Here is a 14,020-nt window from a genome sequence, read left to right as displayed (position 1 = left end):
ACACCTGACACCTGGACTGTCATGGTGACCTGGCTTCCATCCATGACTTTGAGATCAGAGAGGCCCTGCAGGAAACGAGGTGCGGCGGGCTTGCCGGGGGCCGTGGGCAGGAGGTACTCACTCTTCCCGTCACTCTTCCTTTCTGTGTGGCAGACAACAGAACGTGTGATGAATATTCATTCATTCATTCATTCATTCATTAGACAAACACACACTAACCGACCCCTCGGCACAGGACTGTCAGGTTCTGGCTCCCACCAGAGACTGACCACGAAGAGATGAGGAGTTTAGAGAGGCCTTGGAGGTCACTGGGAACAAGGTGGGCCTGCTTCTCTGCCCGATATGGCAGTGCTCTTGCCAGACAGTAGGGAAAGGATGAGGCTCTGCAGGGCCATGCCCAATCCAGGTTCTGGCTCCTCAGGAGAACTTCGAGGGGGTGGGAGGGAGTCAATACTTGGCATTTTATGAGATTTTTTTCTTTCTTCAATTTATTTACTTTTTAAACATGGAACAAAATTCAAAAGGTACTAAAGAGTACGTGCAATATTTCCCTTTCACCCCTGTCCTCCAGCCATGAAGTGTCTCTCTCTCTCTCCCCAACCAGTTTTCAGTTTCTTGCCAGAGCTGATCTATGTGTATAATGCATATAAGCAAATAGGCACACTCTTTTATTTTCTCCTCTTAAAAAAAAACGATAGCATAGTACACACAATGACCGGCATCTTGCTTTTTCACTTAACAATGTATCTTGACGTCTATCATAAAACAGAACTGAAGAGCTTCCTCGTTGTTCTCTATGACTGTGTGCTGATCCATTGCTATGTTGTGAGATTTTAAGCTCCCAAGAGCCAAAGACATGACCAGCATTAGAATGACTGAAATTGAAAAGGCTGAGCATCCTACGCACTGGTGTGGCAAGGACATGGAGCAACAGGAGCTCTCACACTGCTGTGGGAGTGTAAAATGGTGCACACCCTTTTGAAAGCAGTTTGGCAGTTTCTTAAAAAGTTAAACATACATTTACCATGTGATCCAGTGATTCTACTCTTGGGTATTTATACAAGAGAAATGAAAGCATATATCTATTCAAAGACCGGTCCACAAACATTCATAGCAGCTTTATTCCTAATAGCCCTAAACTGAAAACAACCTATCACCAAGTGAATGAACAGACAGACTGATTTAGCCACACAGTGGACTCCTACTCAGCAAAAGGGATGGATTAATGATGACACCAGCACTACGACAGAAACAAACCTCACAAACATTACATTGAATAAAGGGAACTGGACAAAGAAAGAGCACATACTGGATGATTCCATTTATATAAAACACTAGGAAATGTAAAATATAGTGACAAAAAGCAGATCAGTGGTTGCCTGGGGCAGTGGATGGGGGGATGGACTGTAAAGGGGCATGAGGAAACATTTGGGGGTGATGGAGATGTTCATTTCTTAAAATTGTGGTAAAGCTTTCAAATTAAGCACTGTAAATATATGCAGTTTATTGTACATCAATACTGCCTCAGTAAAAACCGGGGGTGGGAGGTGGGAGGAGGCCTCTCTCTCTCTCTCTGTGTGAGAGGGAGGGAGCGCACCAGCTTGTCAAAGACATAAACTAGCACAACTCTTTGGGTTTAGGGCTGGCCCACTCACCCCCATTCAGTTTTCTGGGGAGACCGATTAACAAATAGGGTTTCCATTATTCTTGGAGCCCTCCCCAAGCTGAGCTTTGACCTGCCTCATATACAGGCCAAAGGGGAAAGGCAGCGAAGGGGCTGTGGAGTCTATTCCCCACACAGGCCAGCCGTGGTGCAAAATGAGCTCACAGCTGCCCAGTCTCTGATCTTGCCCTTGTCCTGCGAGCCAGGTGGCTTTGACTTTCGAATTCTTTTTGTTAGTTTTTTTATTTTTGCCTTTTGGTGGGAGCAGGGGTAGGATCAGAGAAGGCTATGCTATCTCTAACTTAAAATCTAAGCTTAGGGGGAAAGGGACTCTAGTATTTTGGGTTCTTATTAGCACAGGGCCACAGATACCAGGTCTTCTCCTGGAAGCTTGTAGCTGTGGGGATACATTTACAGGGTGCTTTACATACCTGAGAAAGGACTAACACCATATTTGCCATTGAATTTTTTTCTGTTGGCACTGAAAGCAAAATATAGCCCACTACAGAGCTCTCCCAGCACAGCCTCTGGGAATGAAGACGGGAGAACCTGGGAAGGCCTGGCGGGCTGGAGGAAAAACTACCCCCCCCCCCCCCCCCCCCGTCAGGCGTGGTGTGAAGGGCACGGAGCTGAAGTGTAAGGGCAGCCGAGACAGGGTACCCTCATAGCCCACAAACAGGGGCGGGCTCTCAGGCCCCCGCTCCTCTGCCCCAGCCGGGGCATTGCTGCCCTTGACGGAGGGGCACCGGGCAGCCTTGGCAGAAGGCCCGGGAGCGGGCCGGGGCCCGGCATTGGAAATGCAGAGATCTCATTTCTCTGACTGGGCTGCGGTGGCCAGGAAAGCAGGCTGCCTCGGGAGAGTTAAGGAATTTCCTGTCCTGCACAGACTGAGAGGCCTGAGGACAGAATGTTTTCGCCTGTCCAGAGCCCTCCCCGTTCCCGCCTCTCTGCTGTCTCTGCCAGAGTCCCCAGCCTCACAGAACTCCGTGCAGATAGGGAGGCTCTTGTTCCTTGGTGCTGCGGGAACATCTAAAACTCCAGCTCCCTCTCCTTCGAGCTGGGGTGGCTCCTCTCTGACCCCCATCCTCCCTGGAGTCTTCCCAATGCCCAGTGTCCTGGTCTGGGGCTTTGATACCCCAGGGGCCTCGGCCAATGGGGACTAGAAGCCTATCTGTGCCTTTCTCTCCTGAGAGGCAGTCTGGGCACTGCTCCCCCCCACACGGCAGCTCACCGGCTCTCTGAAAGCCACTGGAAATCTCGGATCTGAGGCTGGGTCCTGGCCTCAGGCAAACCACTGCCTCTTTCTGAAACTCAACATCCCCGTCTGTACATAACAGTAGTAATGGCATCATCACAGGACTTTGGGGGTGTCAGAGGTAACACATGAAAGCACTCTGTAGACCACTCACCATCACAGATACCACCTGTGTGAGGCTGGTGGGAGCTGACTCACACATATCCACGTAGGCTCAGTTTCCTGGTGGGTTTATCAGCAGGAGCAGAACCACTGGAGATTGGCCCTCACCCAAGGAATACAGACTCACTTTTATGCCACCTGAGGCAAATACTGTTTAGGAATATAAACTCTGGCTTTAAAATATCATGAGATAAATCTAAAGTAAATTGAGAACAAACTTTCACTGCACTCCCTCCAGGAGAGAGATAAGAGTGACTGATTTTGTGGGAACTGACCCTAGGGCAGGCAGTTAGCTCCAGTGTCACCCATGACCTCTGACCCTGCTCTTTCTTCCCCCAGGTGCCACAGCAAGAATGGAGGAAAGAGGGACACGACTGGGAGAAAATGTGCAAAATGGACCTGTCCTCAGACCTGCATCTGGGGTCACGTGGGACTGCAGAGACTGAATCTAGGCCTGTGCATGGCAGAGTCATCTCAGTATCCAAGCGCTTCAAAGTTTCCATAGGGTGAGAAAACCAATCCACCCTCCCTACAAACACATCCTGCACTGGGATGAAGGAGCCAGTGAGCATCTCCATTTGGGGGCAAGCAGCTTCCTTTAGGTGACCCCAGAAGAGCAGCCCTAACAGAATCCTGACACCCCAGTCAAACCCCACCACCTGCTTTACTGATGGAGCAACCAGGACCTGATCCGGTGACGTCTGGCCTGAGGTCGCAAAGCCTGTTATAGTTAGGGGCAGTCCTAGAGGTCACAGCCAGGTCTCCTGACAGCAAGACCAAGGTATTCTGGAGATGGTCTCTTCCCAGGGAACCAGCCTCCTCCAGTGGTGCCCAAGGTGAACCCTTCATGAGGACAAGTGTATTATCTGTGGACCCATATCCTAGATCCTGACAAGGGAGGAATACTAAAGCATAGCAGGGGCAAGCCAGGTGAAAAGGGCAACATGTGTGTAATTCATCTAATTCCAAAGCCAAACAGATGATCCTGGCTCATCTGTGGCCTACAGACCATGCGTCAGCTTATGCTCACTCTTGGGTGGATGTAGGTAAAGGAAGACAGGTGGACACCAGTGCCCTGAACTCACAGCTCTACCTGTGTGAGCTGAAGGAAGTGCCCCAACCCAAGCCTCAGTATTCTCTCCTCCAAATTGCTGATAATACAGTTATCATCAATCACTAATGAGAATGCTATATTATGAGTATACTGTATACATCATCAGTGTCATTCAGGATAAATTCTGCTGGGTTTTTAGACAATTGACAGAAATAACATGGAAAACAGCTGGAACAATATCTGGCAGGTAATAAGGACAACATTAAATGTTTTGTGCCTCTTATAACCCAACTGACCTTTTTGGTCGGGCAAACTCAAACTGACAATAATTACGAGAAAAGTCCCCAAACCAGGACATCACTTTTCCTCAGGCAGAGACCTGAAAGGGTGTTGACATCTATCACTGAGATAACACTGTAACAGTTGCTTACAAAGTTCAGCACTCTGTGATTCTGAAGGATGTCGTGACTCTGCTGGGTGTTATCCTGAACTGCCTCTGAAGTGGGGGAGATTGTGTTCCCATTTCACAGTGGAGGGAGCTGAGGCTCAGAGAAGGACGCTGGCTTGTCCTAAGACCCCAGAGCTGATATGATCAGCAGGGTCTTGGTCTGGGCTCTCTCCCTCCACTGCCCTGAAAACAAAGGCCGGCCACCTAGATTTCACAAGGAGCTTCCTGTCATTGTACGCATGCCCACAGTCCCTGATCACCCTAGAGATGTGCCCTTCTGGGGTTGTGCTTTAGCTGTCATCTGTCACCATCCCGGTTTGAGGGGTAGGAAGGCCAGGGTCTGAAGTGGGCCCCCCAGTGGCAATTGAGCCTCAGGGAACCTGAGCTCATTTGGGGAGGTGGCAGGCATTGGCTGTGGCACTCAAAGAGCAAGGGAGGGGTGCCTGGGACCCAGTGACAGACTTGCTGCCCAGCTTAAATGGGACCAGACTAAATACACCCCAGGTTTTCCCACAGCTGTGCTTCCTGCTGCCCTGCTGAGACCAAGGCCAGAGACGGCGTTTCCTCTGCGGTCCAGGAAGGGCTGAGCCTCCTTGGTTACTGGCCTAGGATGAAAGCTTTAACGTGACTCCATCTATTGCTCTGGTACTTGGTCGGTGGCCGATGCCTCTCCATTCCCCCACTGACCGGCTCCGTCACTGCCAGCTCTTGGTGCACTGTCCATCTGAGAGGCAGGGAAAGGACCAGGCCTGTCTTCCAATGGGGAAGATAAGAGCTAAGATTAAGAATACTTATAAGCAGTTTACTGACAAGTAAAAGTGATGCCATATAGACGAAAGTTGTCAACAGGACTTGAGAAAGGGGAACAGTAGGGGAGAGGGAAGGAGAGAGAGAGGAGAGACGAGAAAGGGGAGAAGAGAGAGGAATGCGCGGGGGATGGGTTGTCAGCAGCTGACGTAACCTCCAAGTGTCAGTTTTCCTCATCTGTAAAGTGGACTTAATTCAAAAAGGGAAAGTAGAGCTGTTGTGGGGATGAGACAAAACAAACCAGTTTTTCAATTGATTAGATTTTTCTGTCAAAGCAATGTTCCTCATTAAAAACATGAATTAATAGTAGTTTTAGTTTAAAAGACTCACATGAATTGGTATTAACCTGATATTTTATTTTGAAAAGCTCTTGTTTGGAGAAAGAGTGAAATACCCACACAACAGGTACAACTGACCTTTCTCACTAATTCTCACACAGTAATCTATATAACCTGTTCCTCAAACCCAGAGACATGGACAAGGCCTTTAATTTCTCTCGGGCTTGAAATTAGGAGCCCCTCAGGCCTGTGTACCGGTGCCTGGCTGTGGTCTCAGCGTCGTCCTCTACACTACATAATTCTCCTGTCCTTCCCTCGGAGTCCTTCCTTTTCTTTCTATGGCTCTCGCAGGAAAAACAGTTCTGAATTTCTCCTTAATGTGTTTTCTTCACTTGTCAACTTTTACTAGCCAACCTGAGGCTCTCTGAAGCCCCATGTTTATGGATAAGCTTATGGATCTGAATTTGCATTAAATGCACATGTTCACACGCGAATAGTTTAAGAGTTTTCCTTGAAAATGGCCCACTGCAGTCTCCCAGCTCACTTAAAACTTGTTTTGGATTCAAACAAAAAATTATGGAATGTTACATTTAAAGTGTTTAAACAGATGACACAGAAATATAAAACAGACAGCATACTGGTAAGAAACACTACCCTCTAAAGAGCTCCTCAGGAATCTTCCCTACAAAGGCCTCCACCTATTGCTGTCACGGCCATTTCCTAAGTCCCAGCCTCTGCCCATCACAACCTAAGAGCACGCTGGATTCAGAGGTGATCACCAAATGAAAATGGATGTGGCATTCCCCTCCCCTACTTCCTAACACCTCCTCTCCCAACACTTCTCAGGCAGGAGGACACAGACCTCTTGGGAAGTTAGGGGAAGGGAAAGTGATTGCCTTTTTCTCAGATCTCCAAAGGGTTTTCCTTAAGCTTTGAAATCTGGGCTGTTTTGCTTCGTCATTAGAATGCAAAATACTATTTCAACAGCAAATCTGATTTACTCCACACACTGTTATGCTATGAAAATTCAGTAAATCACCAACTGAAAGGAGTTCTGGAAACACAGTCCTCCCTTCTTCCTTTATTTGGTGCTTAAAACCCAGCCTGGGCTAGGGATTGAAGACTAGCCTCCTCCTTTCCCTAAATTCCAGGACTGTTGGCTCCAGAGGACTCATCAAAGGAAGGTCACCATCACCCAGCTAAAGAGGAGCCCGGCCCCTTCCCGTCTGCAGGACATCTATGCAAGGTGCAATCCCCAGGGAGGTACCAGACTTCTCTTCCAACAGAAGTCCTAACCAACAAACCTACTTGGAGAATCAACACAACGGCTACATCTGTGGCACACAAAGAGATTCTTTCCCCCATAGCCTGGCTCTCTTTTGGCTCCCCCCCCCCCACCATGGACTTCTCCAGAACCTAAGAAGCAAATGGGAAGAGACATGTGCAAAGAAGAGAATGAAAGGAAACAATGACGTATGACATCCTGAAAAAGATCTCTGACCAGTAATGATAGGGTTGCTAGATGGGAAGCTGGCATCATTGCAACCACGGCCTTCTTACTGCCTTAAAAGTATCATCAAACTCCAAACGGCAAGATGCACCATCCAAACCACCCAACGTTCCCTCCCAACGAGTGCCTGGCGACCATGCTCCTCCCCACACTGTCGCAGCAGGGATCGCATTTTGCCACTGGGAACACAGAGCTCTAATTTGGGATGGTATTCTTGACCAAGGACTCCAAGCCAGTAAATGGCAGATATGACCTACAGTGTGCTGTACAAGCAGACAGTATAAATCTTCAATTAGTAAAATGAAGCTCAAGTTCTATGACATGGACACAAATGTGCAAATATATACTTGGGAGTTCTTCTGTGACATGAAGGATCCACGTGTCCAAATTCTGTTGCAGTCTACCTATATAAAACTGAAATGTTGGTTTTATAATAACCTAACATTTAATTGCTGGCCTTCTTAGAATTTAAAAGACTTCTGGACAGATGTGTTAAAAAAAAAAAAAAAAATAGAAAAGTTAAAACCGGTATTTCTTCTTCTCCTTTAGTAAATTTCTATTTAGCTAACATAAGTATTTTTAAAGTTTTCAGTGTTTTTACACTCATGGTGGGCAGGATCCATCCCTGACACCCACTGGACAGATCACACAGTGTACAAAATACCTGAGCATAATTTAGGAGAGAAGAGGTGGCCACCAGTGTCTTCCAGCCACGGAGGCCGTCAGTGCTCAAGGCTGCCACACAGAGTGGCTGCCACTAATCTGAAAAGCTGGGCTTCTCCTGATGCTTTCACTTCACCAGTGCCCTTTGTGTTTAGGAGCTCGAATCAAAACAAATACTCTAATAAATATGGTTATTAAGTTTCATTTTTTTCTATGTCCTTTGGAGTCTTTAAAAAGCCCAACAGACCTTCAGTTAAATAAACAAACCATTAGGCTGAAAAACTATGTCAAAATGGTTGCAATTAGTAGGTTAATAAATCTAGTCACTTAAGAATTTTAGCCTTGACAGAGATACTCCAGAGGGAAATAAATTAAAATACTCTAGCCCAAGGACGCCCCCCACCAATGACACAGTCCATATGCACTGAAAAAATTTATTCTCTTCAGATCTTCCTGGGCCCTGCAGGAATTTGGATTAATCACCATTTAGGCCCCATCCTGGGTCAGGAGGGAAGGCTTTCATTGCCTGGTTAACGACTGGGGATTTTTTTTTCCCTTGAGCAGGGGCAAGGAAAGAAGGAATATTTGCTGATGGACTTAAGAGCTAGTTTGTGGATTTCCTGCACCCTCCAGTGAGCACTGACTGAGCCCCAGGCAAGAGAGGTGGACAGAATGCTCCCTTCCCCTGCACTGCTAGGGAGACTCACCACCTCAGTTTGCTCTTTCATTCACTCACTGAACAGACACATGCCCACATGGCAGGCCCTGCTTTACCTGAAATGGTGAATAAAACGTGGTCCCTGCCTGGAGGCAGCTTACAGTCTAGTGGGGAAGACAAATAGCCATTAGAGTAAAATTTGACAGAATAAAATGCGCTGTCCTTACTCCTGGATGCCCTGCATGGCGTACCCCTGCCTCTATCTCTGAGCTCATCCGCTACCACTTAGCCACCCACTCACTTTGTTCCAGCCACACTGGCCATCTCGCTGTTCCTTGAATAGGCAGGCTGAAGGTGCTCCCAACGCAGGGCCTTTGCATGTGCTGTACCGCCCGCCTGGGGCATTCTTTCTCCAGTTCACTGAAGACTCTACTCAAAGTTAACTCTTTGTAGAGACTTCTTTCATCACCCAACTAAAATTGGAAGCCTTCTGCCCTCCTCTATTCTCATTTTCTTAATAGCACTTGTCAGTGTTTAATTAAACTGGATATTGAGTATTACCCGTCTCCCCATCAGAATGTAAATGCCATGAAGGCAGAGCTTCTCTGTCCTATTCCCTGAAGTTTCCCCAGAACAAGCCTGGCACAAAGTAAATGCTCAACAAAGACCTGCTGGTACATAAGCACAGTGATATTAAGAGAGGTACAGCTGGGAAGAGAACCCATTCTGGGGTGGTCAGGGAAGGCCTCCCAGAGGAACAGACATATGTAAGAGGGAGTTAGCTGGAGTTTTGGAGGAAGGGATACAAAGGAGAGGAGGCAGAGAAAGCAGGAAAAAGTGGCTGCAGAAATCATGCCAGAGTGCTGGGCCAGCAACTTCTGGATGATTGCAAAACCTTGGCAAAAGACTAAAGAGGTGAGAAAGAGTCCCCACATCTGGTCTTCAGCAAACTATTGGCTGACCTCTCCCACTGACCCTGCAGAGCAGCCCTCAGAAACAGCTCGCCCTGGAACCCAGACAACCAGAGGAAGACGCATTGCTGGATGGTGCCCTCTTGTGGCCAGAGCCCCTAAAATGGGGTGCCTGAGACTATGGCTTTAGTGTTCAGGCTCCCTTCTCTGAGCCTCTGACTTTCTCTTCCCTTTACCCAAAACAGACAGACAGACTGACAACCGCCCACTGTGACAAAGTTGATCCTTTGGTAAGACAGCTCCTTAGACCTGGCATTTTAAACTTTTATATTGTTTAAAGGTCAGGGCCCTTTTGGACAATTGTAACAGCACACACTTACTGAGCAATTGTTATATTCTGAAGACATTGTGCATATTCATTCATTTCCCCCTCACAGTACTAGGGTGGCTATCAGTGTCCCCATTTCACAGAAGAGGAAGGTGAGGCCTGGGGGGTTGAACAGCAGCCCAGGTTGCAGGGCTGGTGAGCACTGGAGAAGGATTCACTTCCAGGTAGTTGGCTCCACAACTGTGCTCCAACCATGACTCAGAGCCACACTGAGGGCAGCAGAGAGGCCAGACCTGGGCAGTTAAGGGAGAGGACAGAACAGCGGCACACACAGTGGGGAGCAAAGGCTTCCACTGCAGTCATCTCCCATCCCCCTAAGCGGCCCTCAGAGGACCTGGAGCCAAAGGAGCTGCCAATAAAGTAAGAAAAACTCCACAGTTTGTGTCGTGAGGGGCACAGGAGGTGGACTCGAGCTTCCCAAGTGCCTTGGGGCACAGAGCCAGAGGTCTCACTGTGCCAGGCTCTGCCTGCCCCAATCCCTGTGCAGACAGCCCTGACGCAGCGGCCTCGGCATATGGCTGCGTCTCTCAGCCTCCTTCACCATTTATGGTATCTGAGCCTCTGCTTGGCCTTCACAGGTCAGTAAATCCCCACACTCGGAGGGGGTTCTCACTCACGCAGGGCTGCTCTCAGAGCAAGTCCAAATGGTCTGGCAGAGTTCTTGCCGGAACCTCTCTGTTTCTGCTTTAAAACATGTTTGGATGGGCCATCACCACCCCCCACACACACTCCTCCCACAGACCTGGAGGCAGGGTTGGCTACAGGACTTCTGATCCTTTATCTGGGGTCCCCCTCTTACAGCTGGACGATCAGCTCAGCTGGGTCTGTCTAATCCAATCTTAACACTGGCAACCCCGGGCAGGCACTGGCTGAAGCTAGTGAGGGAGCATCTCAGACGACATGCCCACTGAACCCCATCTGGCTCTCTGCCACCGCTAGACTTTGGGGTAGGCCATGCAAACCTCCAGGTGGCTGCTCATGTTACAGGGACATTCTCCCTGGGAGGACTGAGCGAGCAGAAATGGTCCTCCTGCTGTCGGCAGGGAAAGCAGAGTACAGAGCACCCAGTTCAAGTACTCAGGCCTCAGTCACACAAAGGAGCCAGGGCCCAGGCCAGGGGTGAGGGTGGGGAGTCAGGCTTACCTGCACACTCTGGACCCGAGAAGCACTTTCCTGGGCACTGTCACCACCTCTGATACCACAGACCAGACAGCTCTGTCGTGAGCTCTGTAGCTGCCTTGCCACTTCCTGGTACTAAGCGCTTGGCGGGGATCAATGGATGACCCTGATAATCAGATTACTGTACACCAGGCTGGTGGCTGATGTATAAAAACAAGCCTGGGGTGGTGGGAAGAAGCAGGGGCAGACCCTTTAGGAGCCTCAATACTGGCACTCTGTCCCTGGTGTTCTCCAGCATGTGAGGGGTCCTTTGTGAGAGCCCTAAGTTTTAAGGAGATAAGGATATTCCTCTGAGGTCACCTTTCGGTGTGCAGTTTTCGTCCTACCAGATCAGGAGCTGCTCGAGCCAAAGGAGTCTTTGCCTCCTTTCCATTTCTTCCCTCAGCCCTGGTGAGATAAGGGGTGGGGATTGGCCTCTGCATGTCCACTTCCCTTGGGAGACCCTTGTCACTGTGAACTCCTGGAGGCCATCTCCACCTGCCTGCTCTCAGGTGCAGTGCCCTTTTTTCAAAACAGATGTGTTTGCAGAGGCTCCTACCATGGACAGTGACCTGGGCGCTGCAGGACACCTTTCCCAAGGGGTTCTCCGCCAGACAGGTATAGGTGCCATCGTCCTCCGGCAGGGCGTCCTGGATGTGGAGCTCAGCCACGCCGGCCTCACAGGTGGAGTGAGCATACTGGATGGGCTGCTCTGTGGAGGGAAGCACAGGAGGCTCAGGCCAGGGAGCGCTGGAGGTAGGGACCTGAGCCTTGACCTCAGCATGGCTGCTGTTGTGACCCTGATGCTTCCATGGTTGCTCAGATCCACTGAGAGCTAATGACATATCAGTACCTCCGCTCCCCGCAAAGCACCTGGGCAGAGCCTTGAAGATGGAGAAAGAGGCAGGTGCTAGAGAGATGAAGGAGAGGAGTAACTGTGTGGGGTAAAGGAAAGAGACTGGGGCTGGAGGGCCTGGGGAGAGGTTCTGGAGGCATTTAAGATGCGGGAGGGAAGGGGACATAGCTCTGTGCATTCTATTTAAATGAACAGTCCCCCCCTTGGACTTCACAGAATTCTGAGCCTGGAAAGAATCTTACAGGGTCATCTAGCCCATGGCCCAGTCTCAGGCAGAACAGACCTTGGCCAGACTGAATGGGAGACTCATGGCTCCTTTTAGAAGTTTCCAGAAGCAATGATTCCATATCCCACTGTAGATATTTACCAAAAATCTCAACCCAATGCTGCAGCTAGGTGCATTCCTTTTAAGTGATAAGGTGCATTTTCGGGTTCATAAAAAAGATAGACATGGGGGATGAAAAATGACCTTGGCCCCTTCTTCCCAGAGACCCTTCCACAAGAGGCCCTTTACAAAATCCTGCATGGAGACAGAAACACATGCTGTGAACTTCAGGGGTTCCCTTAATGCTGTATGTTCCTGGGGCTTTCAGGTTATTCCAATGCTGTATGTTCCTGGGGCTTTCAGGTTATTCCAGGATGTAAACTTTCATTTCAGGAAAAAACACACACCCAAAAACCTCATTACTGAAGATTCTGGCCTCAGAGCAGGAATGTGTCTGTTCACCATATAGGAAGCAACTGTCAGTTTCTTCCCTTGTTAGGCTACAGGGTCCTGGTTTGCACTTCATAAAAGTGGGGGTGGGCAGTAGGGGAGGGAGAAAGTACAGGAAGAAGCGCTCTCCCTGCAATGCAATGTTTTCTTCTGCAACAACACTTCACATCTCCATGGCAGCCTCGAGCAAGCACAAGACCTGAGAGCAGAGGCTCTGCCCGGCCTAGACACTGCATAAAAGTGGGGCTGGGGAAGGCAAGGGCCAGGATCTTGATACTGAGAGGGCTGAACACTGCTCTTGGTTTTTATTTTTCGTGAAAATCACATCCTAACACTTCTCTTCCTTGAGAATTCCAGTACATCCCAAGACTGACGCCAAAGGGCTCTGCTATCTAAACATGTGCTGACAAGCTGTTTGAGAGCTCTCCTGGAGCATAACTCATCTTGTCCTCACAAGATGGGATGAAATGGTGGCCCCAGAGAAGACGTACTCAGAATCCAGAGACAGAACTCTCCCAGCTCTAAGGAGGCTAAGACCAGTTAGCAGCCTAGGGAGCCCAACTTGAACACGATTGTCCTCTAGTGGTAAGAGTACGGAAATGCCAAAATTCACCAAGAGTAAGAAGGTGGGGATGCTTTTCAGGCCTGAGTGGCACAGACCAGGGTCAGCAAACTACGATTTGTGAGCCAAATTTGACGGGAAGCCTGTTTTTGTACAGCCTGACAGCTAAGAATAGTTCTTATATATTTTAAATGGTTGAAAATAAATCAAAGGAAAATTATTTCATGACATGTGAAAATTGTATGAAATGCACATTTCAGTGTTCATAAAGTTTTACTGCAGCACAGCCACACTCATTCGTTTATATATTGTCTTTGGCTGCTCTTGTGCCACAACAGCCAGAGTTGAGTAGCTGTGACAGAGACAATGTAGCTCGTAAAGCTGAAAATACTATCTGGCCCTTTACAGAAGAAGTTTCTTGCCCCTCTGGCTTGGACTCTGAGCCAATGGAAGTGAAACTCTCTTACTCAGATCCATCACTAGTCCTTAATGTCCATGTTCTGTTCCAGCCACAAGGAGGCGGCCTCCTTGCAGTTATCCAGGGGATCCAACAGGAGCTCTGTTCTTAAGGAGGGTGGAGGGAAGGGAGAACTCAGTTCTCACTTATCTATCCAAGTAGATGACACATAGAAAAACTACACATCACCTTCTCTCACTGACTAAAGATAATTTCCATCAAAGTCTAACAAACTATACCAACAAGGAAGGTTTACAGGCAGCAAACCCATCAATGGTGCAGAAACAGCTGGGACTATTTGGTCCATAGGTGATGGGTGCTTGCACACCTATGTGCTCCCTTAAGGAACCTATTCTATCAGTTGTGAGAGCTGGCTGAAACCCTGAACCTTCTATTCCAGCCCATCTCCTCATGGATAAAGAAGCTGATGTCCAGAGAGGTAAAGTGGGGTGTCCAAGGTCACCTAACCACTCAA

The 14,020-nt window shown here is 48.7% G+C and overlaps 1 protein-coding gene across 4 annotated transcripts in view; it reads right to left on the bottom strand.

The window, feature by feature from the left end:
- The window catches only part of MYLK (myosin light chain kinase), a 230,189-nt gene that overhangs the window by 89,029 nt on the left and 127,140 nt on the right, over positions 1–14,020 (bottom strand). For all 4 annotated transcript variants that reach the window (XM_081138328.1, XM_081138327.1, XM_081138330.1 and 1 more), the window contains 2 exons: positions 11,515–11,667; positions 5–142 (listed from right to left, as the gene is read on the bottom strand). In XM_081138328.1, the coding sequence (XP_080994454.1) occupies positions 5–142; positions 11,515–11,667 (291 nt within the window). The remainder of the gene's footprint in view (positions 1–4; positions 143–11,514; positions 11,668–14,020) is intronic.

This window comes from Miniopterus schreibersii, assembly GCF_964146895.1.
Source record: "Miniopterus schreibersii genome assembly, chromosome: 5".
Classification (NCBI taxonomy): Eukaryota; Metazoa; Chordata; class Mammalia; order Chiroptera; family Miniopteridae; genus Miniopterus; species Miniopterus schreibersii.
The sequence above is the reverse complement of the archived record's forward strand: the minus strand, read 5'-3'. Positions and strand labels throughout refer to the sequence as shown.